The following is a 26,496-nucleotide window of genomic DNA, read 5'->3' as shown; positions in this document are numbered from 1 at the left end:
AGGTATCCACAGAGACTCTTAGTGTGCCGTGACCCTCAAACTCACCAACACAAGGATTTGTCTCTACTCAGTTGGTCTAACTCTATTGTTTTTTACTATAACCGACATTAAGCACACAGTTCACATCAATAGATGATGGGAAACTAGTTTTACAAAATAACAGTTACCTTTACTATTTGTAATACACTCTACCATTCTCTATTCTTTTCTATTTCCTTATGAAAAGTCGGTCGTGATCCTCAAAGCGTTTATCACTCAACATCTGAGACTCCTTCGTTTATCTAACACATGCCCTAGGCTTGAGAAATATATTTCCTAATGATTGAGATTAAATAGGAAGCTCAAACCTCAGCTTCCAATTTCTTTCTTAAATAAAATCTATATTCTAAATAAAATTTTCAGTCAAGTGGTCAAGGAATTAAATGGAAAGCAGAATTAGTGATTTGAGATAAGTCAAGCATTTTCTCTCCTAGAACTCTCGCTGAGGCTGAGCAAGCATATATGTTGCACCATAGATCTCTCTCATGCTACCCGTCAGTAGCATTCATCACCCTGTGAGGATCCTCCGGTGTTATTCCTCCTGTGGTGTCAGTGCCTTGGTTTCATTGTTACCTTTTACATGCAGAAGAGTGGACTGATAAATGTAGAAGCAACTATTACTATAATAATATAATGCCATCATGTAATGGTAACTCTCATCCGTGGAGATACTCTAATTGTCTTGACTAGGTAAGATCTAAGAAGGTTCTTTTGGTTTGGAATTACAATACAACTCTAGCGTTCAAGCTGCATGCAACCTGATGCCTTGGGATCCTCTGCTCAAAGAGCATTGTGCAGCAGGAAGGGCAATCATTGCCCCTGAACAAAAGAATGGGAGGCAGGGAAGAAAGTAGAGTGACGTGACTGAGTGCCTGTTCTGAGGGCAGAATCCTGAGCTTCAGGTCAGGGCTCTGCTACCGGTTAGCTGTGTGATGCAAGATAAGTTATCAACCTCTCTGTGACTCAGTTTTCTTTTCCACTCTACGGGATAACCATACCGACCTCACAGGGCTAATGTGAGCGTTAAATTAACTATGTAAAACTTACACAGTATGTAGCATGCAGGAAAAGGTCACGAAGTGTAGCTCCCTTATTACACAAGAAGGTAGAATTCTGATGGAGCGAAACCCTGAAGCATCTCTGGACCACAGCTGTCTTCTTCCTGTGCAGCTGTGGATCTCGGTATCTCTGCCGTAAAGAAAGGAACGCGGGTGTTGCTCACGGCACCACCTGGGGAAGTACGGGCACTGTTTTTCTTCCCCTACTTATTCCAGAGAAGGGCAGGGAAGGTGTCAAGGAAACGGGAGTCAGAGAAGCATAGTCCTTAAGGCTGACCTCGCAAGGCCATTCTAACTCCAGACAGCAAGTGGATGCAGGGGGTGGCGAACACCAGCACCCAGGGTTCCCAGGAACCCGGCTGCGAAGAGGCCACAGCTCCCAGCTGACAGTCACTCCAAGTCATAAACGCTGCTGTTTTTGAGGTGTAGCAGCCTGAGAGGATTCTCTGTTGTCCCTCTGTGGCAGAGAGAGCCTTGTCTGACTCAGGGCCCTTTCCTGGTAGCACTTAAACCTGGCTCTGACGATAAAGGTGAAAATGAGAAATTCGACACCAAATGACTTCCGTAATAGATGAAATATTAAGCAACAAATCTTGCCTCACAAATCAACATGATTCAGTCCTACCATGAACAAACTTTAGAAAACGGCTGCTGGCTGAGAGGACGTATAGTCTCCCTAGGGGAGTACCGAGTGTGTGCAACAGCAGGCGGGGGAGAGGAAAGGTGGCCAAACATTTTCTAAGAATATGTGTGGTGCAGCCTATGAGCTAGTGAATGCCAAGTAATATAACTAAGTTATTTTGGTCAAGTTTAGAAAAATACAATGAAATATCTGATAGCAGTTTCATCCCTTCTGAATTCCTCATTATTTTCTTGAGTCAAGAAAATAATGAAATGTTCATCAGCAATATACAGATAGTTTTCTATTGTGGTTCCACTTATGATCAAAGCTTTATCTTTTGAACAGTTATTGGGAAATGCGTTAGTTTGCTGGGGCTGCCATTACAAATACTGCAGCCTAAGTGGCTTAAACAACAGGGATTTGTTTTCTCACAGTGTGGAGGCTTCAAGTCCAAGATCGGGTGTCCCAGGCCTGTGTCCTCAAGGCCTCTCTCCCTGACTGGCACGTGTGGCCCCCTCCTCCCTGTGTGTGAGCCCTCCAGGTACCTCTGTGTGTCCTCATCTCCACTTAGAGGGACACCCACCAGGTTGCACCAGGGCCCCTCTAACAGCTTCCTTTTAAATTGATTACTTCTTCAAAGGCTCTGTCTCCAAACAGACATGTCTGCGGTACTGAGAGTTAGGGCTTCAGGATACAGGCTTTGAGCAGACCCAGTGCAGCCCATTACAGGGAGTGGGGAAGGCCTGGGACAATGTCCCTTTAGCAATGAGGGATGTGCTGGGCATCTTCCCCAGACAGGACCTGCTCTTGCTGCTGCCTGTGGTGACACCAGGGACAAGTTGTGACGTGTGCCTGCTTCTTGCACATGCTGACCCTTTGATGTACCCGCCAGGCCTGCCCAAATCTGGGTGATCAGTCATTACCTCATTCCTTATAGCAGTGCCCCCTGTTGGGTCTGAGGACTTTGCCACACCGAGTTGGGGTGTTCGTGTATCCTTGGCGGCTCAGCCAGGCCAGCTCTGGGGAATCGTCGTTGAACATATTTAATCGTATTAGCATCACTAACTTTTTTGCCTTTCATCTCTAAATGAGGCCCCAGAGCAGCACCGCTCTCGTGCCCCAAATTCAGAAGGCTGGAGCGCCTCTGCTTTCCACCTGGCCTCCCATCTGCTGCACCTCAGAGCAGGTAACTGCTACCTCCTGCTGGAGTGCTTGCTCCTAAGCTTAGCCCGCCGAGACTGGCAGCATTGTTTAAGAAATCGCCCATCCAAGCTATTCAGAAACCACAGGTCAAACTGTCCTGCCTCATGGCGAGCAGCGAGATTAGTGCAGAAGACAAACTGATTCCTGGAACTGCGTCCTGATATTGTTTTCTGTGAAATCTGTGATTGAACTGAGAAGAAATAAACAAAGGTGTCCTTTAGCCTTTGGCTTTGTTTCCTCCTAAACTAGTGAGCATTAGGGAATATTTGCTTCAATGACGTGTTCTCACGGTCCTCTAGGTCTGCAGAGGGCAAAGCTGAGCTCGGAGAGCCCAGCCCGGCTGGCAGGAGCCCTCTGACCACAGCTTTTCAGGCCCGGTCTTCCAGCCTGTGTGGACCCCACGATGGACCTTGATACTCCCAAAATCTATCTTCTAGTTTGTCCCTGGTTTTCCAGGGACTTGGTTTCTTGTCTCATGCTCCCCACATGTCTTGGCCCCTGAAACCTGCCAGGGGGCATCCTCTGCCATAATCTCTTGCCTTCCCAAAGTCTCGATAGTTCCTAACTGCCAATGACTAGTTGATATGCTCCTTGGACAGACATTCTAGATTAAAGGTCTAAATCATAGTGTCGTGACTCTGTCGTGACAACTGTGAGTTATTTTGTCTATTCGGCTGTTAACAAATACAGTTAAAGCAAACTTTAGGGCTTGTTTAATTTAAAAAATACATTAATGCAAGCCCAAGATTATTTATATAATAATTTCATTTCTTTGAAATTAACTTGCTCTCTTGAAGAGGAGACTAAAAAAGTAGGGTCACAGCCAGATCACATTGTTATACGTGCCTTCGTCTATAACCCAGGTGTGTTCATGGACTTGTGTCAAGGCCATTGGCCAAATGCATAGAGGCTGTAAAGATACATGAGATTGACTGCACCACATCTTGAGCTCTCTTTGGATTTTTTTTTTAATTTTGGTATCATTAATCTATAATTACATGAAGAACATTATGTTTACTAGGCTCCCCCCTTCACCAAGTCCCCGCCACATCCCCCTTCACAGTCACTGTCCATCAGCATAGTGAGATGCTGTAAAATCTCTTTGGATTTTTACCTTGTGAAATGCTTAGTCCGTCTCCTGGAGATTAATCTCCCCAGTGGAGAGTCTGTTTCTGAATAAATTTTATGTCACTCCTGCTTCTCTTCTACCCCCTCACCTCTCATCTCTCTTACTGACTTCTCTTCCTCTAGTCTATCACCCGTGTTTTAGCTATATTATAGTTTCTCTTCTAGCTCTGCTTTTAGCTGCATTATGGTTTCCTCATTCTCAGCCTGATAAACCCAAGCTCACTCCCTTTTTGCCGCTCTGCTGTTTCTTCTGTGCTCTTTGGCGTGTCTGACTGCAACGTTGCCCAGAGTTGCCTGAGCCAGGAACCAAAGACCCATCTTTGCTTCTGTACCTTCCCTCCCGGGCAATCTGTCGCTGGGTCATGCTGGGCCCCTTAGACAAGCCGCCATGCTCTCTGGCTTCAATAAAAAGGGGCGACTACTTTCTGCCCTCCCTACACTCACCCTTGCTCTGCTACACTTTGTTCTCCCTGCAGCAGTGTTAGATTTTTATTTCTAATGAACCTCATGCCATCTAACTAGCAGAGGATCAAGACCCCACTTGGTCTGATTCCTTGCCTATCTTTTACACCCTGTGTTACTATTCTCTCTTCTCCTTCCCACCCAGCCCCCTGTTCAAGATCACCCCAGCTCTACTGGCTTCCTTTCTGTTTCTTAGCTTCTCCAAACTGTCCCACCTACCCAGGGAATTTGCACTTGGTCTTCCCCGTGTTTTCCTGGAACTTCCTTCCTCGGGTCTCCTTCCATCTGTCCTCTTCTAATACTCTGATTTCAGGTCAGCTGTCACTTTCAGGAGTCTTTCCAGCTGACCATTCAGCCTTAAGCAGTGTTGCATAAACACACACGCACACAACTCCCCAACCCTCTATCCCCATAAATTATTTTGGCTTGGTATCACCATCTGAAAGCATCCTAGGCAGTTATTTATTTTCTCATTTATTGCCTTTTCTACCCACTACAGTGTGGGCTCTGTAAGGACAGGAGCCCCGGTGTGCCTCGCTCATGTATTCCCAGCACGTAGAACAGTGCCAGGTATACGGTACGTGCTCAATAAATATTTCTCAAATACGTAAATACTTTTCTGCTTCTCCAGTGTTTTCCACGTCTCTCCTCACCTTCCCATTGGCAAATCCACCACCTCCCTTTAGGTCTTCACAGTGACTGCTTGGGGCGCCGATGCCATCCCCTAGTGATGCCCCTTTCTCCTGCCTGCCTCCTTGCCAAGCGCCCTCCGCTTTGCCGCCTGGGTTATGTGTTCGTAACTGTCCTTGGGCTGTTCTTCTGTGAGCAGAGCAGCGATCGTGCTGCCAAACGCATTCTGCCGGGGATGGGGTGGCGTTAGTGGGGCATGGGGAGGCTTTCTGTGCTTGGCAAAGCGTGAGCTATATTTATGGGAGAGGAGGCTCCTTCCTCGGTTGTCGCCGGGTCTCAGCAGTCCAACTTCCACAGGTGCTGCTCCTCCATTCATCAGCTCCTACAATATCTCAAAATTATGTGTCTGTGTTCAGTGTGGCCTTGAGACCTCAGAAGGCTGTTTTAAATAGGAAGAGTTGGATCTCACATTTATTCAGGATAACCTGTTCTCTTATCTGTAAAAACAAGTGTCATATCTCCTTCTCTTCATATAGTGAGAGCATCAGCTGATTGGCAGAGGAAGGTGTTGAGTTGGAAAGGAAGCAGCAAATTGTGGGGGGGGGGGGGCCACTGATTTTTTTTTTTAATTCTCCAGTGCCTAACCCACTGTCTTATACACAGTGGACATTGCAACTAATCAGTTTGAAATACTTGAGTATTTACCTTTGCCTATTACAAGAGTGGAGCACAAGAGTGAACAAGCTAGAAATAATTCCAACTAGATCACAGGCTGCTGGAAAATGCCCTAAACTGATCGTCATACAAATATCGTAATTAAAAATCGTGATGTACTTCAGAAGAAGACTATACAGTGCAACGATGTGTCAGATGTTTACCACCCGTAAGCAGGTGTTGTACAGCAGGCTGCCTGCATTACTGCCCTCCTTTATGTTAGGATGGAGGGCAATTTATTCACCCTGGGCTAAATGCAGGGTAGTTCTGCTGAGTGGCCATGCATGGATGTAGAGGTGGGAGTGAAGTCACAGACTGTCCTACTAATTCACTCTGCATTTGGGAAAGCAGGATAACAAGAGAGAACACGCGCCCCTTATGGTAGATATAACCTCTTCACATATTTTCATGATTGATTATGCACTGGCTGTTTCCTTTCTCCATGGATTTTTTTACCAAGCATTGGTAAATGCAAAATAAAAAATGTCCACTGATTTAAATCAAAGGTAAAAGAGAATTTGCAGACCTTGTGTACTTAGGCAGTAGCGGTGATCTTATAAATCCTTTTTGAGGAAATTGCATATAAATCTAGAAAGGGTGTTTTCAGTAAGAACAGGAAGTAGAACAGCTGAAGAAAGGGATCAGCAGTGTGCAGGTTGGGGGCTGGGCAGAAGAGTCTGGGCTGCATGGAGTCCAGCGCCCCTGGAGTATACAGAGCACGGGGCTGGGGAGCTGCAGGCGCAGTTGGAGAGACCGGAAGGGGCCAGATCGTGCGTGGCCTTGAAGCTGCCAGTCACAGAATCGGTGGCCTCTCCGTGCTGTGTGTCCTTACCCTAATAGCCGGTGCCTGCTTCCCTGTTTAGCCTTTAAACCTTTCTTGGCCCCCCACTATTTCTAGTCAGGTCCACCAGGATTCCTTAAAGCTCTCAGTTCTGCACTGTTAAGTCTTCTTTAGCACTTGCCCTTTCCTCGCAGTGTCCAGGCATTTTGCTGCTGGGTTTTGAGGAGGCAAACGCATTTCCTGTGGGTCAAATAGCTCAAATCACTAGCCTCACCTACAACTCTATATCATAAGGAATTAAGCAAATGCTCAGTGCTAAGATACACTTCACTGTGCTTATAGAAAATAGGATACAGTCCATGAGAAATGCATTAAGTGGAAGCCAATAAGATGTAGAGCAAGGAGTCATTTACCACTTTCCACAAAACACAGTGTCCTTCTCATTTCATATGCCTGGATCTAGGACTTACACTTCGAGTGTGGCAGAAACATTTATGCTTCTCTTTACACACATTTACTGCACTGATTTTCATCATGCATCTTGAAAAAGTAAAGCAGAGTCATGCCCCCTGACCTTGTGTACCACACCATTTGGCACAGCGCCTCTCCTGCAGTAGGTGATTGATACTGACAACACTGCACCCGCCCGCCACCCCTGCAGGGTGCATTCTTAGGAAGGAGAGTTTCTGCTGGACAAATTATAAGCCCTGAGGTTAGTGGTGAGTAAGCTCTGGGCTGTGCATATTCCTCAGACAGGAAGAGACCATCAAAGAGGAAACGGGAGAGCACCACTGATTGTGAAAGTCTGTAGCAGCGTTATAGGTGCACATTCGCTGTAATGTGGCCATAAATACAAATCATGCCGCCAGTCATAAAAAAGATAACACAAAGGGAGTAATATCCTAAAGCTGCCATATATTGAGCACTTACCATGTGTCAGATATCATGCTAAGAAATTAGCTCCAACCCTTACAACTACTCTGCCAGACAGCCATTACCATTTCTCTCTTACAGGTTGCAGAAGGAAAGCGTAGAGGGCAACATCAGCCCGGGAACACAGTTATTAGATGGTAGGGCGATTTTAAACCACATTGCCTAGTTCAGGCTTCAAACTCAGACGCTGCCAAGGACATCCTACTCTTTCAAGTCAGTTTAGGCCACAGATAGCAGGGCCGATGAAGGCAAAATAAAACAGAAACCTGCCGTCAGATGCAACTCAGGGGCCGACAGAAGTGTGCTGAGCCATGAACCATCAGGAGAGGTACTGTGGCAATTAGCAGAGCTCCTCAAGGACTCTGGCAAGCACTGGACCCACTGCCCTAGAAGCTGCTTCATACTTTTCTCAAAACATCAATCAAGTGGCCTGAGATGTTACGGGTCCCCTCTTCACAACGGTTTTCTGTTTGGTTCTGCTCTGTTCTATCAGTCTGAGCAAATGTCACAGTAAATTGATATGCACAATGTTTTCAATGTTAGACAGATTCGAGCAGGGGGAGCTCAGAGGAGCGATGCTTGAGTCTTGTTAGAGAGTCGGAGGTGTACTGACTTTGTAACTGCATTATTTCCTTCACGGTAGGGCTTTACTAAGTGTTTGCTATGAACCAGGCTGGGTATGTGCTGAGGATGCACTGACAGACAAGAAGGGCTCATGCTCCCCGTGAATGTTCACCACCTTTCGCCTCCTGAGATGTTCCGGCTTAACTCACTGAGCCCCTGCACAGGCCCACAAATGATCACCCCCTAATCCTACTGACAGTGTGTACTGTTCTTTCACACTGATTTAGGGAAGTGATTTATTGGCCTTGGAAAATGTTGTAAAACATTTCTTATACTCTCTGTTTGGTTATTTGAATGTATATTTTAATAATTTGTGTGTTTGTGTGTTTTTATGTACTCCCTTTGGTGATAAAAGAAAGGCTGACCTCTGAGTTGATCATTTTGATGAAGGAATGATGTGTGCTCACTGGCCTTTATATGCAGTGCAGAGCCACTGACCTGCTTTCAGCAAACATGCTTTGTGAAATGTTTTCCCAGAAATGGAGACACATTTTCACAAATTGCGTCGGTTCTCTTGGTGTCTCTTGTTATTAGCTGCGTGCATTTTGTATGGAAGCTGGCCGGGGTTAGCACGCAGACCACGGCCATGGACCTCTGCACAGCTAACTGGCAGGTACGGGGATGAAATCTCCAGCTTCTGCCTCATTAGCACCATGTCCCCTACTGAGTTAACCAGCCACTGGCAATTGGAGAACTCAGAAGGTCAGTTCTTTCTGCCCATAGGTAGAGTTACAGCTCAATGGATTAAGCCCTGCAATGCTACCACTCCAACCAGGAAGTTCTAGGTGGAAAAAATGGCTGGTAGTACAAAAAAGTTAAACGAATTGAAAATGAGTCTCAAACAGACATGCAGTTTGAAGAGTTGCATAAAATATTCTGTAAACTTTTATAGAGGTTATGGCTTCAAAGATGTCTCGATCATGAGATTGCTAGGAACTATTAAAATAAATAGCACAAATAGGGCAATTAAATATAGATACAAACAGCTGCAAAACACAAGAGAAGAGGAAATGAGGCTGGTTTGTTTTTCTTCTTAAAACACCCAGGTGACTTTATTTGAAATTAGGATAACAGCCCGTTTTGAAAAGCTAGATAGGGAGGAAGGTTGATGAGGCTAAAAAACTGTGGTTGTTTCCACTCACAGGAGTCCTGCGCTGACTCATGTGTCAGATGAGACCAGGCTTCTGCTAAAGTACACACAGACCTGGTGGAAGGGACAGGCCTTCAGGACACAACTTAGGGACCGTCATCCTTGTGGCATAAAGCAAATTCATGAGGTCACTTTATACTTCTTAAGTTTTCTGTGACCCCCAAGTCACAAAAGTCAGAGTAAAGGATAATAATTTTAAATAATTAAGATTCATTGAGCACTTACTGTGTGCTATATGCCAAATACTTAGGAAACTTCATGTAATCTTGCAATAGGCAGTTGTAAAAGTTAAAGAAAATTAGCCAGAAAGGGCAGAGCCAGGATTCAGGCAGTAAGCCTGTCATTTGTGTCACCTTTGCGCATAGTCTATGTCACTGTGATGCTCTTCAAAACGGTGGTATAAGTAGCGGTCATGTTTCACAATTACTGGATAGCTTGTAAAAAGATAAATTTAAGACACCTTCATTACAGAAGGGAGAACACTTATTTGTAAGGAATGATTATACAGTAGTGTGGCAGAATAATTTATAGAGATTACAATGAACAGGAAGGTGTAAGTTAAAATAAGTATTTTACCTATTCTGATGTCTCCTGAGGTGTATATGTGAAGTTACATAGAAATCCCAGAATTACAGTATTGAGAAAGGGTCCTCAGAGATCTTCTAGAATAATATATTGGGGTCATAAAACAATATTGCAAAGCATTTATATTCTTACCACATCATCAGTTCAAACGGATGTTTTCGAAACGTATATTCTCTCATGTAACACTCAACCTTTTATCTAATTTAATTTACAGAACTTCTTTCAAATAGTTAGCAACCTTCTTGATGAAGAAAACAAGGAGAAGTGGGAAGATGCACAGCAGGTAAGGCTGGAGTTATTTCAAAATTTAAGGTGAAGTTGTCTAAGTAAAGTTTTAAAAATAAGTGGAGAAATTAATGGCTTGCTGTTCCAAGAACATAAAAGGAGACTTTGAAAAATCATTCCAGATTATATCATACTAACTTTAGAGAAAATGAGTGACTTATCATAAAATTCAATGATAAATTGAAAAATCAATGAAATGAGTGATATTTATAAATATGAACAAACTGAGCAGGTTTAAGTAATTTATAATTTTGAGGTATTAGTACATGAAAACTACATGACTTGCCAACTTGTTTCTTTCCTACCTACAGACTATGGAAAAAAGAACAAATCGAAAAGCACATATTGCCAATTAAACTATAGGTTACTCACTAGTAAAATCATTTGCATGTACTGCATCCCTACATATACTCTGGATCATGTATACAGATGTGCATTTTAATTCAAAGCCAAGAGCTATAAAGATGAATTCTCATAAAAATAATTGTATTCTGCTTTTTTCTGTCCCTTTCTGCTATGCATGCATGAGCAGTGTAGCAAGTGATCTTATAGGTTTAGTTGTTGTTTTAAAATGCCTTGCACTGCCATTTGTGCTACGCTGACATATGGTTAATAACATTTTTTCAAAATTACTGGAAAAGTGGGTTAGAGGTTAAGAAAGGGAGAATAAGCATGTTTTTAAAAAACTCAATGGAAATTTATTTTAACTGAATGTTAAACTTCTTTAAGTTTTCAACTTGACCCTAATTAAAAATTCCAAGAGAACAATGCAATCTTGAAAATAAATATCTTAACTGAGGTTCAAGTGAGCCATCTGCCTCTTTCTCTCTCTGTGATCATGTACTGGGCCTGCAGGAGTAAAGCATACCCTAGATTCCTACTGTGACAGGAGCTCTAAAAATAGTCCTGTGGGGATCCGCCTTATTATCAGGTACAAATTCTGTGCTTCTGGCCATCTCAAGAAAAAGAAAAATCACTCCTTCGATTAAGACCCCAAATCTATCCCTTTCTACTTGTTTGAATTATATATTTGTTCTCGGCGGAGAGCTTCATTCACTCACTATGTCTTTCCTTAGACCACAGCTGCAGAGACTAAGCACAATTCTCTAGAATGCTGGAGACTATTAATTATGGGTATATATAAAACAAATGTATAAACCCTATTTTAAATAAGACTGCAGTTCATCAGATGGTGTTATTTACTGCAAGGTCCCAATGTGAACACAGAACAAATGGTGGCAGAACTTCTCATCAATGGAAAATCCTGAGTCCTTAGTCCCTCTGTTTACTTGTGATTTTTGACTTAGCTACATATTCTTATCTTTTAAATACTTTTTTTAGTAGTGATGACCCCTAATGCTTTTATAACTATATGATATTCGCCAACAACAATTTTATAGCTTTTACTGAAAGTTATTTTCATAAATGCAGTTACATAGTAAATGAGTCTCCGAGATTATGGCACAAAGGGGGAAGTCCATGGAAATAAGAGTTGTTTAAAACCTACCAAAGATAATTCCTTAGATGTCCCTTTATCTCCTTTTAAAGGAATAGCTACAACAAAACAAATTATAAAACACAGGTCTGGGTGCGTTTGGAAAACCAGCTGAATCAAGTAGTGAATATTGACATCAGAAGGTTTCGCAAACAAAATTTACACTTTTGGGCAACAAATAGGGTCATTGTAGAACATGTTTTCTGCACATTGGCCCAGGTTATAAAAGATAAAACTATGCTAGTGGGAAAAAGACTATACTCCATATGCACTATTCTATATGCCTTCATCATAGCTGGAATGGACGAGTCCATTGCAGTCAAGACAGGCCATTTCAATTTCAGTCATGATACTATGCTCTGTATTTCCTTATTATACTGAAAATTCAAGTTTTTCTACAGCAGGAGTGGGTAAACTTAGCAAGCAAGCCGCTTCCAGCCTGACACGTCCAGCTGCTTTGTGTACAGTTTGGCCGTATAGCTACACCCTGTCGCTGACATATGGCTGCTGCTTTGGCGCAACAAGGACAGAGATTGAGTTGAGTTGTTCCAACAGAGACCCCATGCTGCACAAAGCCTAACATACTCACTGTCTGGTGCTTTACAGAAATAAATTTACCAACCCCTGCTCTACAACAGTTGGCTACTGTTGGGAAAACACAATTAAAATCTTCTGCCAGCCTAGAAACCTTCTCCACAAAGGTAGAAAAAAAAAAAAAGGAAGCAGTTTTATTATTGGATAAGTGTTTAGTCCAGAATGTGATGCGCATCACAGGCAACCCACTAAGAAATTGCAGACAAAAAGGATTCTCACCTTGTGTGTAGCCCACCAGACACAGTCCATTGCAATGTGTCCTCAAGACAAACAACTTGTCCTTTGGTAGGAAGCTTTAGCAGCACCATTTGTTATGCACAGTTCATCCTAGATTTGCTGGTAATTGGGGTGAGCACTTGTTAAGAAATTGCCCTTATTCAAAGAAAAAATAAGCTTCTTGTATCTTAATGACTGAAAGTTTTGCAACGTAGAGCAGGGCTCCTGCTGAAGTTAGACTATCACAAACACTGAGAGAGAGGCACTGTCTCCCTTGGTGATTACATTTCAGAGAGACATTCCTAATTTTTAATCTGGTAAGAGACTATTTAGCTTTGAAAAAGATTCACATACATGTCAAAGAACCAGAGAATGAACTTAACGATTATTAATTTTCTAAAGTAAATACTCTAAGAAGAGGGATAGGGGAGCAAAGAACTGGAAGAGGGAGTCTTCTTATTTTCAACAGGGAAAATTAAGCCTCTCATTTTTAATTTGTATTTACCCTTCCACCACCCATACTCATATGCACGTATGCCTACACAAAAGCAGACCAAAAAAAAATAGAGTAGTTAACAGGAAGCTTGGAGCTGATGGAAATGCAGAGCACATTTTTGGAGTGCTGCTAATTGAACTTTCAGAATGCAAATAATGATTGGAAGTGTAGGAAAGACATAACGTTTCTCCCAAAATCTTTCTGAAATTAAAGAAAAATGCAGCTATCTATGCTGTACATTTCTAAGTGTAATAGTCATTGTTCATATCATCAGGTATATGAAGAAAAATGTGCATCCTGGGTGTCTGATTTTTAGATGGGTACAGTTACGAGCTCCTGTAAAATGCACACACTCTGCCTGCCGTCCGCCCTGCCTAGCACGTCTTCCTCCTCCACCCAACCCCTTCCAGCTCTTACTGAATGCTTTCCTGCTAATCGGTGTCTCTTCCCCTTCTACACTGGCCTTTGCACATACACAAAACCAGTAAAACTGTCTAATCTACTTGATTTTTTTCATTGCTGTGTGCTCCTGCGGTGCTGAATGGCTAAAAGAAATGAACCTCACTTCAAAAGACTTTCTGCTCTAATATGGTTATACGATGCAACCTGCCTTTATAAGCACCACGGGTTACACATGCTAAAATTCACGTGACATTTTAAATGGTCTCCAGTTTCCACATGCCATGAGCCACTGCCAGAATCGGGTTGTCTTTAAGAAAACATTTGTCCTTGTGAGGTGGCATGGTGTTGGGAAGTGTATATGGACACATAAAGCACATTTATGTCCATCCTGAAATCATTGCTAACATTGTTATTCATACCATGGCTATTATAATGATTGGAAATAAATGTCTCCCCCTAGATATTTAGTTATTTGCATCCCCCTAGATATTTAGTTATTTTGCGGTGAAATTAATAACTTTGTAAACATCTTCATGATGGCAGTACTAATTTCTTCTCCCAATGCCCATAATACAGATGTTAAGGAAAAAATGTAAAAAGCTCCCAAATTTCAGACTTTGTTCCAGTATGTTTAAGTGAGGAAAGGAGCCCATCAAAACTGGAGACTTGCTGTTTCTAAGTATGCAATTTGTTAGATATTTTGAGTTTCCTTAGATTTATGGAGGATTCATCACTGCATCATATCACCTCTGAAGTTCTTGCTCTGTGATACCTGGTGCCATTCTCAACTATTAGTCCAAAAACACCACTGTTGCTGTTGCAGACATTTCTTCATTTTACTAGAGCTTATTTATGACCTCATTTACTGGATTTTTAAAATTCCATTATATAAACTTTTTATTCCAACCTTTGTTTTTTTTTGTAGATTTATCCAGGCTCAATAGAGTTAATGCAGGTGATTGAAGATTTTATACACATTGTTGGAATGGGGATGATGGACTTTCAGAATTCATACTTAATGACTGGAAATGTAGGTAAGAAATAGGATATTTTCCCCAAATTTTACTGAAATTAAAAAAAAAATTGCAAGTATCTAAGCCATACATTTTTCAGTGTAATATCCATTGTTCATGTCTTTAAGTATATGTGAGTAATGTATTATGGATACTTGGTGTCTGATTTTTAGATGGGCCCAACCACCTGTGTATTTTACACACACATATTTGCACGCATCTGTATGCACTCGTGTGAATTCATATAGCGTTTATCTTGTGCTCATCAGCACATGTATATGGAAAGGGGAATATGAGCTGCTCTCTCCATTTGATGAATGTCCTTTGCTATCCAATCAAATGTTGAAAATATATATCTTCTAGTATGTTTTTTAAAAAATGAGTCTTCGTAATGTTCCATACATAGTTTAAAAGGATGTCAAGTTACTTTCTTGCTGGTTGTCCCAAGAAAGTGCTGACTAGGCAGAGCTGTGGAATGCGTGAGTACCTGTGAGGGTCACGGTCATGCCCGAGTAGCTTCTGGGAGGGGGCGCATCTCTGAGATCCCTGTGTAGTGGACTCTGTAATGCTGGAATATGTAAAGTAATACTTCTTCCTTTAGTTGCCTCTGAAATTAGGGAGGGAAGTATAGAAAGGGGAATAGAGAGAAAAACATAACCTACATGCACTCGTACAGCGCCACAATTGCATTGAACCAGCAACAGTTAATGTTAACCAAATGGCACATTCCTCTTTATAGCTAAAAAAACAGATCAGAGCAAAGAAATAGTCTTCCTAAGTATTATATGCATTGAATTGATACAGATTTACAGTTTTCTCATTTCTTTAAAACTTCCTCTCATGATGCTGCTGTGATTCAGAAAGATTTTCTTTCATTTGTCATGCTGTAGTCATCTGCATATAAAGATCACCAAACTATAGATGATAATGTGTTCAAATAAATGTATCTTAACTCACAGACTTATGCATGCGATGTTTAAGCTTTAGTTTATGGATCAGGAAGAGATGTAACTTGGTAGGGGGATTAACTAGGAGAATTCAACTGGTGCAGAACATATATATATATATTTTTTTAATGATTAAGGGTTTTGGTGGTTCATTTCATACATGATTTATTCTGAAGGTCCTCTAATCTTATAGGAACTTTAGTGATCCTAGGATATCTTCCCCCAAGGTGACCTCAAGTTGTAATAGTTGGTAGCTAACTACCAATAATATTCTTCAGCTGAAGAGAACCTATGAAACCAAAGAGTCCTCACGTGGAGACAGTCACGTGGCCACGCGGCATCTTCACTCAGCGTCAGGCTTTCCCACAGTGGGTGTTGAGCAGCTTGTTCTAGACCGAGAATGGAGTGAGTTCTCTTGCCGTGAGCAATGAGAAGAAAATGGGGTCAAAAAATAGTATCTTCATTAAAGAAGGGATTCAGAAATCAGAGAAAATCCAAATAAAATGTCCATGCAAAAGTGTTTGGGCAAAGACAGAATGGGTAAAGTCCGTAGGAAAAGGAGTGGCATGCCAAGCTGTGAAGCTCTGAGTTTCTGGGCCCGTGGGAGGAAGAGCCTGGGGTGACTGTGGAGTCGCTGATGGTTGGAGCTGGACTCACTCTGCTAGAGACCTTAGGCGTCCCCGGAGAGGAAGGAACCCCAGGGGTGCTGTGCCTGGGCAGAGATTCACAGAGTGACTTACAAGAAAAACTGAGGGGAAAAGACCAAGAACCACTGTTTTCTTTTCTTTGTGTAAATGTTAACATGTACTTCCTAATGAGAAGTGTTATCAGATCGATAACGGCTTTTGTTCCGAATGCATTTGGAAAAAACCTGTAAAACCCAAAGCCAGTCTCGGAGTCCAGTAAACTTCAAATTGGATTTAAAGTAGGCGGTGTGAAGAGATTCTCTCTAGTACTATTTACTATAAAAATTCCACAAGTGTCCATAAATTGTAAACATTTATTCCTCTTTACCTTTTTTAACTTAACAAACTAGTATATTTGAAACATTTGTTATTTTTTTCATTATTATTATTATTTCTACATTGTGTTATCTAGGTCTGCATACTTCCTTCATCATTACTAAACTTTAAGAAGTACACTAATTATAGTAATGCAAAGCAATTTAATTCTGCCAATAAAGGCAACATTTCTTTATAATGCCTTCAGTCAGTGTAAGGGCAGCGTGAAGGTTTGGCCCTCCCACTACCCGTTAAAGAAAGGTCTGTTCTGTGAATGATTGTCCCAAGCATTATTGTACCACCCAAGAGAGATCTTACTTATAGTTGATTTCCCCCAAAATACTCATCCAGGATTGACTTACTATAGCTTGATGACCGGAAGGAGGTTATTCTCAATAATATCTAGTTTTCCAAAGTGTATCTATATATTAGGGGTCTCCAGACAAGCAGAATCAATAGCATATATAAACATACAGAAAGAGAATTATTCTGGGAGTTTTACTCCTGCAGTTATGGAGGCTGCTGTCTGCAAACCGGAGGCCAGGGAAGCTGATACTATAGCTCCAGCCCAAATCCGAAGGCCTGAGAACCAGGAAAGCCAATGGTTTCTATGTCCTGATCCGAGGAGTCGGTGGGCAAAGAGAAGACAGATGCTCCAGCTCCACAGGATGTGGTTTCACCCTTCCTCGGCCTTTTTTGTTCAGTTCTGGCCCTCAGCGGATTGGCGGATGCCCACCTGTCTCTGTGAGGGAGATCTTAGTGACTCAGTCTACTGACTCAAGTGCTAGTCTCCTCCAGAAATATCCTCACAGACACACCCAGAAGTAATGTTTTACCAGCTCTCTGGGCTTCCTTTAGCCCAGTCAAGTTGACACAAAACATTAACCATCACAACCCAGTAGAATCAAATTGGGTTTAAATAATTACTTACTACCCATGTTCTTCATGTTATCCAATTTGATACTAGTATATATAAAATACAACTATACTGTTTTGTCTGATATTTCCAAGGCTTTTAGACAAGGATACATACAGAGAACAATTTATAGTAGCAAATTGTGAAATGAATACGTTGGTATTAATTTGTCTTACATCCTAAGTCCAAACATTAATTATCCAACATTAAACTCATATTGAGCACATGTGCACACACATGTTCACACACACAGATCACATAGCATGTGAGTAATAAATAAAGGTGAAGTAGCTAAGAAAGATTGCTTATTCCTTATAGCCATTCTCTTCAGCCTTTTGGATTAAGACTCCTTTAAGAACTTTACAGAGTCATCATATCCTTTAAAGACATTGCAGTTTGTTTGTTTGTTTGTTTCTTTTCATAAAGCTTACAAGCATAGCCATTCCACTTTTCTGGAATTTTGATAAGTTTCTGAAGAAAGAGACAGAGTTGAATTGCCAAAAATAAACATCCTAAAGACCATATACTTTAGTAAGAGAGTCTCAGAACCTTGCTGGCCTATATTTTTTTCAACTTTATGTATAGTTTCAGCATGTCTGTTCTCTGGTTCTTGGTTTAGATAGAATGAGTCAGAAGCAGAGACAGAAGTGTTGGAAGCAAACAGATAGCAAATATAAGAGCTGAAATAATGAAGCCATAAGAAAAAAGAAGGAGGAAAGAAGGCAGCAGAGTGTGGCTCCTTTCTCAGGCAACAACCTCTGAGGACATTAGTTCTCAGACTTAGCACAGCAACCTATGCAGCAATCATGACTTTTATTCATCAAGTTCCTATAATCTGATAAAGATGGCAGAAAAATGAGTGACATATCTTGGAAATAATTTCTTCAAAAATAGTTCAAATGAAAAGTTTTGAAGCTTCTTTTATCTGAAAAATGTCTTTACCTGCATCAGCTTTTGATAAATAAAATGCTCTTATATGCTAAAACCTAAGAACACTTTAGTATAAACGCACGTGTGTTCATTCTGGGAGGGGGCAAGCCTATACCTTGGATCAATTTCTCAAAAGACAGAACATCCCGAAGTTTAACAAGACTTGGAAAAAATATTCTACAAAGATATTAAACAAAACAATGTGTTTATAAAATAATTAAGCTTAAATAGGATATTTATTTTCCATATTCAATATCGACATGATAATTATAATTGAAAGTTAATGAGCATTTATGAAAGACTAAACACTCTTAAATAGTTTACATAATTACTGAATAAATGAATGCATGTGAAAAATTGATATGCTACAGAGATATTTAAATTTTCAGTGTGCCTCAGTTTATTATAAAATTGTATTCTAAATTTTCTAAATATGCTGCATAGGTAAGTGGTTTCTGTTTTAGTAAAAAATGTGAATTTTCAATGTATTTTTTCAACATATTATCAATTAGGTCAGAGAGACTGCATCTTAATATTGTTTAATTACTCAAAGTTATTTCTCTTCAACAAAAATATTCTCTGGCGTGTTGCATAAACTCACTTTCTATACTTTTGCAACAAACATTTTCCCTTCAGTCCCGTGCATTCCAGTGTTTCTCTCTCCACTTCCCTGAAACGCCTCTCAGAAAAGCCTTCCGGAGGGAAACTCCAATCACTAAATCAAACCTCCTCCCACGCTTCAACCTTGATGCCCTTTATGCCTTGATGGCCACTCTCTCTTTCTTGGAACTGTTCATTCATTTAACATTTTTGTATTTATGATAGTATAAATAGAATTAAAGGATATTAGACTCGTGATGCAGTCATATTTAGATTTTAAGGGGAGAGTAACATAAAGTAGATGAAGCCCTGGAAAGGAACAAAAGCACATTATTTGAGGCCAACTGTCTCCAAAGGCAGAATAGAATGTCTGAGATCTCATGGTGAGAATGGCAGGGCATGTGAGTGGATTTCCATTGTTCTAAAGACTTATCTAAATGTGTAGCAGAGTATTTTATAGTTTTTCATTATGCCTTTAGTCATCTGTTTTCCACAATAACTTCAAGCAGCATAGTATGTTTTCTTTATTTATTGGTAAGGATAGTCTATTCTTTAGAAATTAATGTTTTTAGTTTTGGACTTAGATGTTGGCCATAAAATAATTACATAAATAAATAAAATACCTAGTATACTTTGGTATATGTCATATAAACCAAGTGCTACAGAGGTTTATTCCAAGAAATGTTCTTTAGAAGCATCTAGAAAAACTTCCTAGAGAAGGAAGCATTTAGTGTCAACTTTGAAGGATGGCTGGATTGTTGGCAGTTCAACATGGAGGAGAGTGAGTAGCAAGCAGAGATGCTTACATTCCAGAACATTCTTTCAGCAAAAACAGTGTAGAGTTGTCAAAGTTGAGATTGTGTTAAGGGGACAAGTGGTCTATTTTGGTAAAACATGTATGTTTGGAAATGAAATAAAATTGGAGAGGTATGCTGAAACATGGTTTAGGGTGGTTCTGAATTCCAAAGACAATAGGGAGCTACTAAAGCTTGATCTGACGAGAGTTGTGCTTGGTAAGGTACCTGTTACAGCAGAAAAAGTTTGTTGAAACACTTAAGAAAGACATTAAGCATGGAGACCAGAAGGCTTTTTACAATAATCTATGCAGGAGATTTAAAGACTTGAATTAGTGGTAGTCAGAATAGGAACCAAAACATGGTTATGAGTTTGAGACTCGACTCAGAGGGTAGAAATGATAGCATTCCATAACTGAATGAGGTGTCTGTTTGGTCCACAAGCTAGGAGCTTCCCAGGTGTAATATGAAACTCCCATGTGGCCCCCATACACAAAGATGAGAAGAGAATGAAAAAAGAGGCAGGCTACTCCAGGATGGTAGGTGGCAGGTATAATAAGCAAGGGAACGCACATACCAGGCTTGTCTTGGGTGGTCCCAAGATAAGAGATCCCTCACCCAAGTGCCAGAATCTTAAACTTTTTATAGAAGCCTTACCTGAGTTCAGTCATATATACTGTCCAGATGATCTCAACACCACATCATTATCTCAGTGGGGTCTGGGAACAGGAAGGCAGGCAGAGCCCGTATTCCAAGCATAGAGGAGGTGGGAGGAGCCTCCGATGGCTGGTCCAGCTCGTGGTCAGGTGGTGGCCATTTCCTCTTGAGGACATTCCCTAACAGTGCCAGACAGAAGGGAGAAATTGAGATTATATTTCTTCTACAAACTGTTGAAAGTGCCTTTCACTTATTGATCTTTAAATGCAAGTAAAGCCCTCAAATGAAGAAATGAAATGTGATCTTGGGGTTTAGTAGAGAAGTCAAATTTATGAAATGCATTTGGCAATTAACTGTGTAAAAGTGATGATTAAAGGTATAAAAGGTTTTTCAACTTTCAGGACAGTAATAAGAGAAAAGATGTAAGATGATACCTACATTAAAACCAAAAATTTATAACTATGTGTGGTGATGAGTATTCACTGATCTTATGGTGGTAATTTTTTACAATATACACAAATATCAAATCACTATGAAACTACTCTACCTGAATACACCTGAAACTAATATGTTATATGTCCATTATATCTCAATAAAAAATATATCTGTATATAACCATGGGGAGATCTCTAGGATATATTATTACCTTCAAATACATATAGTAGTAAGCTAGATTAAGAAATACATTTTGTGTTCAAATAAAATGTAGATATTTTACTAGAAGGAGGTTATGTAAGTCACAGAATCAAAGTCAGTGTTGAAAGAAAACAATAGCAAAGACCCATAGGAGGTGTCAGACTGAGAATAGTCAGAGTCAGTAGATACAAAGAGTTCCAGAACAGGGCAGCATAAAATCAGTGTCATGTGATTAACAGGACAGAGAGAACATTTCAAACTGCACACTCTAATTAATATCAATTGCTAGTAATGTTCAGAGTATTAGAGTTGAGAAAAATCTTATGTGATTGCTGATGGTGTAACATAAAAGTTATCCAGGAAAAGTGTAGACACAATGAGCAGGATCTAAATTTCTGATCTTTTTAGGTGATTTCAGTGGATTTCAACCTTAACATTTGATAGTTATCCCCAAGGGTTTCCTTTGCACTGGTGAATGCTGCCATGGCCACTTACTGCTATCTCCCACTGTTCTTAGGAACTATTCAAAGTTGACAATATTAGATAAAAAGAGACTACTTTTATGCTAATAATATCTCAAAATCCAGAGTGGTATAATTATTAGCGGGAAAGAATTTCAGTAGTCATCTCTATTAGAAGCGCTAGGAGATAAAGATTCCGGGAAGTGCAGTTCTGGGTTTTTCTGTAGTAAGTCAGTCAGGCCAGTGCCTGGAGAGCATTAAAGTTAACACATTTTTTTCTTTGCTGAGCTAAAAATTACTGACTGTTCTTTACTTAGAAATAGGAAATATCAGGCTTTTCAGAATGAGCATTCATACTAGATATTTTCTGAAATTGAATTCAAATTCAATCTGAAGGATATGGCATAATACAGTTTTGACATCTTTCTCTCCACAATGCCATATCATCAGCATCAAATCTATGTTACTGCTTACACTCACTGGTAAATTTAATCATTCCTTTGGTAGAATATCATGTTCTTCAGTTGAGAAGCCAGCGTGCAATCTGATGATGTAATTATAAAGTGGCTTCCCTTCTAGGCTTATTTTCCTTTCTGTCACTGCTTAGTTTTGTGGCTCATACATCTCCATCCCTTGTTTAACTTCCTCTCTTTAAAAATGAGACGCTTGCAGTCAGTTGACACCACGCCTGAAAAATACACAATGTAACATCTTTTTTTGTTTATCTGTAGCCCCAGATGCTGGTGCAGTCAGCTAGACTTGAGGCTGAGGGTGTCAGATTCTATCTCCACCCTCTGGCTTCCTACAACTTTTTCTTGCTAGACACGTGAAGCAACTGGTATGTTTTTCTATAGATCAGAAACAAGAAACTAAAATAGCCCTTTTTTTTTTTTTTTTTTGGTCCTAGCATACTGCTTCCCTTGAGAACATAAATAGTTCATAGTTTTAAACTATGACTTGGAATGAAATGCAGCAGCATGAGTTCTTTGGTTATTTCTAATTTGATAGAAATCATCCCATTGTATTTTCTCTCATCCACTTATTCCAAATGGCTGTGGTGGAAACGCTGAGGTGGCTGTTGTGAAAGGCCACTTTTAGGGGCACACAAGACATTCTGCTCCAGGGATTGCATGGGCTCTGTTCCATCTAGCCGAGAACCTCCTTGTGAGACGCTCCTCAGTATAATAGACTGGGAATAATTCGTGGATTTAATTAATTGGCTTTTACAGGTATTAGACATTCATTCCACAAATGGGTGCCAGGTTGTGTCCTAGGTTTTGAGGACTTCTCAGTGAACAAATCAAGGCTCCTATTCTCATAGAGCATGCGTTTTTTAGCAGAGACAGATGTCAGACAAGTGCCATCTAACATGCCCAGTAGTTATTAAGTCAAATGAAGAGACACTATAGAAGCAATCCGTCAGGGTCAGGGGGTAGAGAGTAAAGAGAGGAGAGTCATTTTAGGTTGGATGGTCAGGGAAGGCCTCTGGTCAGAGAAGCAGCCTTTGAATGCTGACCTGAATCCCAGGGATCATGAGACGCAGTGATATGAGGGGACAGAACACGTCTAACAGAAGGAGCAGTAAGTACAAGGGTACTTGATACATGAGGGGCACTAGAAGATGCCAGTGGTGTTAGAGTGGCTGAGGAACAAGTGGGGAAGAGATGAAGTCAGAAGGGGCGTGGGGAGCCAGCCTGTGGAAAGCCCTTGACTGTGGGTCCAAAAGAGGTGCGATGCCACTGAGAGATTTGAGCAGGAAATTGATCTGATCTTATATCTGAATTATGTCCTAAGAGGACCATTCTGACTACAGAGTAGAAGCTAATGCACAGGGCATGACTGGCTAGAGGGAGACTGGCAGGGTATTCACAGTAATAGGCCAGATGAGAGAGCTCAGCGGCCTAGACCAGATGCCAGTGGAGAGAGTGAGAAGAGATCAGGTACTGACGTATGTTAACGGTCTGTCCTACAGTTTACTGATGGTCAGAGGTACGGTGTGAAAGAGGGAGGGTTCACGGAGGGGCGGCCACTGCCTCTCCTCTCCAAGAACCTGACCCCAGGAGTAAGGTGGATTTATTTCCCAATCTGTATACTCTACACACATATCAAAAATCTGCTTTGGCAACCATTTGAATATCTCCAAAGTTTAGGATCCAGAGCAAGCTTGATTGGGTCTATTTTTTTCTTTTCCTTTAAAAAATTATATTGAGATATAACATTGTATTAGTTTTAGATGTACAACATAATGATCTAATGTATGTATATACGGTGAAATGATTCACACAATTAGTTAACTTTCGTCACCACACATAATGACAATTTTTGTGTGTGATGAGAACTTTGAAGGCCTACTCCTTAAACAGCTTTCAAATATACAAGAAAGTATTGCTAACTATAGTCACCATGCTGTTTATTTTTTATGTATTCTTGTTCCTGGGTTGAACACAGAAATCCTTGCTCTTGAAGTTTTAAGCAATTTTATCCTTTGAAGCCATCAGCATTCTGTCCTCATTCCACCATCTGAATCCCCAGACAAAAGCTAAAATGAAATTGTCCATTAAAATGACTTCTTTAAAGCTGTGACTCAGATTGAGCTGCCAGTTAACAAACAAAATAAATCCTACCTTCCCTCCCACTTCTGTGTTTCTCCTACTTATAAAGTCACAAACCCCAAGAATGGGAGAACCCTTCATGGCCGAGGACAGCCATACACTGGTCTGCTCCCTTCTACTTAAACTATGTTGTGTTTTATTTTTAATAAAACAGTTTAGAAAATAAATAAATAACCTTTATTATCCAAGCTGTAAAGATCTTTGCAAAGCACCTTTATCTCTTCATCTTAAAAACATACTATTTGTCGACCAGCAGCTATCATAGCTCGCTGGACCTTAACTTAGAAAACACTCTTGTTACAGTGTTTCAAACTATCAGAAGGCCTGTGCTCTTTTAGAAGTTCACTGAGGTGAAAATAGTTACGTAATATTTCCAGGTTTATCTAATCTGTTTCAAACAGCCACACTCAAGGACACAATTATTCATGGAGTCATTAAACAGGGCTTCTTGTCCCTGAAAAAACAACTAGAAAGCAGGGTTAATAGCAGTTCTGTTTCATTTCAAGTAGCACCGATGTCCCGACCTTTCCCTCTGTTAGCCACCCCGTATCAGACCAATTCCTAGCTCTCGACTGACTCTGCCCCGCTGTGAACCCCCACAGAGTCTCCAGATCTTTAACAGCTTTTGCTTTATTACCCTGGTTGAATTTACCATGAAGAAAGAACAGAGCCTGCGTGTTACTACTTTGGAATGCCTGTTTTCATACAGTACCTTATGCATATATTTGAGTTTACAGTAAAATGAAAATTCCCTAGTGTCAGTAGTTACTATTCTTTTCAGAAGTGCCATTTGAGTACAATGTATAGGCAATTGTATTTTTTTTCCCCCTTTTGTATCATGCTTTCCAAGAAAAGGTTTGGTAAAGCATCCCTTATGTTATATAGCGTTTCCCAGGTGAACACCTTCACAGACATTCATGGTACTATTTACTCCCAACAGCCTCGCTGCCAGAGTGTTAAGGGTGCCCACACAATTTGTCCTACGTCAATGCTTCCCATTCAGAGTGGATGCATTTTTATCCCCCTGCATCTTAGTAATTGAAAGTTAAAGATTTGTTTCATTATCTTTCTCAGCCAACCACACTCTAATCTACTTCTGTTATATAAAGAACTTCACCGTAAGTTTGATATGGCTCTAGGGAAGTCTTACTCATATATTCTGTATTTCTACATCAATGTAAGATGACTCCTGACCTTTATTTTCTTTTGTAGTAATATTTTTCATATTTATTGGAAAATTTAGAATTGTTTTTCTAGCTAACTACGCATTTTAAAATGTGTTATGTGCTTGTGTTATATATTTAATGACTCTTTTATAACATATCTTAACCAGTGAAGATTCTGTTTACATATTTATTACTCATTCAGTCTCCATCCCTTCCTTTACTGTCTAGTGGAGAGTGCTTCGATAAAGCCATATCTTTGGCTCTAAAGTCTGTCCTTTGTTTTAAATTTTATATTTACTGGGAGAATGCTCATGATCTGAAACCTAATGAAGTCACACAAAACCCTGTGGTAAACGTATAATATATAGAATGCACAGTAATGAACAGAAAGAATTGAAAGCCTAAAGAGCAAGGTATGTGTAACAGAGAGAGTGAAACTATGGGTCCTTGTGGCACAGCTTGGTGTGTTGGGCATGGGTTCATGAGTTATGAGAGCTGTGCTGAAATAGGAAAACAACGATTTCAAACATTAATATTTCTGGGGAGAACACAGACTGAGAATTCTTGGGTTTCTCACATGTGGACACATAAACCTAAGCGCAAACATTTTGGGTTTGAGCTTTCTTCTGTTACTCTCTACAAAAGACATGAAGTGAAAAAGAGGAGCTTTGCAAACAGGGATCGGTGTTTTGCCTCAGTTCAAGAGATCTGGAAGAGGACACCAACTAGGGAAAGGCTTTCGGAGAAGGGATTAGCCCAGGGGCCATGCAGGAAACTACAGAGCTTACTGCTTCCCTGGACACACAGTATCTAAATAATAGGTCTTTTCAGTGTGGCTTCCTTCTACAAAATTTGAATATTATACAAAAACACCTCTGATCTCCATTGGTTTATGAAATAAGGATTTGAATTGCTAAAACTGGCATGCTGCATGCATTCTTTCTGATTTTGCTGTTCAACTGAATTAGAAGGATGTTGCCACAAGTTTGCATGAGTATGAAAAACAGTTGCATTTTAACTGTCTCTGTGGCCATAATTGCTTAGCCCATGGCAGTATTGGTCTGCCCCTATAACAGTAACCAGTGAAAAGAAAAGAGACATTGATCCCCTTTAACATTTTTTTCATTTTTCTATTTTTATGGTTTTGCCTTTTCAAAGTCTTCCTTTATTTGGTTATTCCAGGAGTTCTGTGCTAAATTAGCCCTCTGTTCCATTGTTTCCTTCACCCAATCCAGTAGGTTCTCATGTGAATCAGATTAAAGACTGTCACGCTATAGGTCAGTGCAAACAGCAATGCCATTTTGTATCCAAGAAGACTGGTTTTGGAGCCCAATAAAGCTGCAAAC

At 40.5% G+C, this 26,496-nt stretch overlaps 1 protein-coding gene across 3 annotated transcripts in view; it reads left to right on the top strand.

Moving 5' to 3' along the window:
• The window catches only part of ADGRB3 (adhesion G protein-coupled receptor B3), a 654,669-nt gene that overhangs the window by 307,815 nt on the left and 320,358 nt on the right, over window positions 1–26,496 (top strand). For all 3 annotated transcript variants that reach the window (XM_037012618.2, XM_037012617.2, XM_037012616.2), the window contains 2 exons: window positions 10,144–10,212; window positions 14,343–14,451. In XM_037012618.2, the coding sequence (XP_036868513.2) occupies window positions 10,144–10,212; window positions 14,343–14,451 (178 nt within the window). The remainder of the gene's footprint in view (window positions 1–10,143; window positions 10,213–14,342; window positions 14,452–26,496) is intronic.

Source organism: Manis javanica, chromosome 16 (assembly GCF_040802235.1).
Source record: "Manis javanica isolate MJ-LG chromosome 16, MJ_LKY, whole genome shotgun sequence".
Classification (NCBI taxonomy): Eukaryota; Metazoa; Chordata; class Mammalia; order Pholidota; family Manidae; genus Manis; species Manis javanica.
This window is presented reverse-complemented; position numbering and strand designations above follow the sequence as displayed.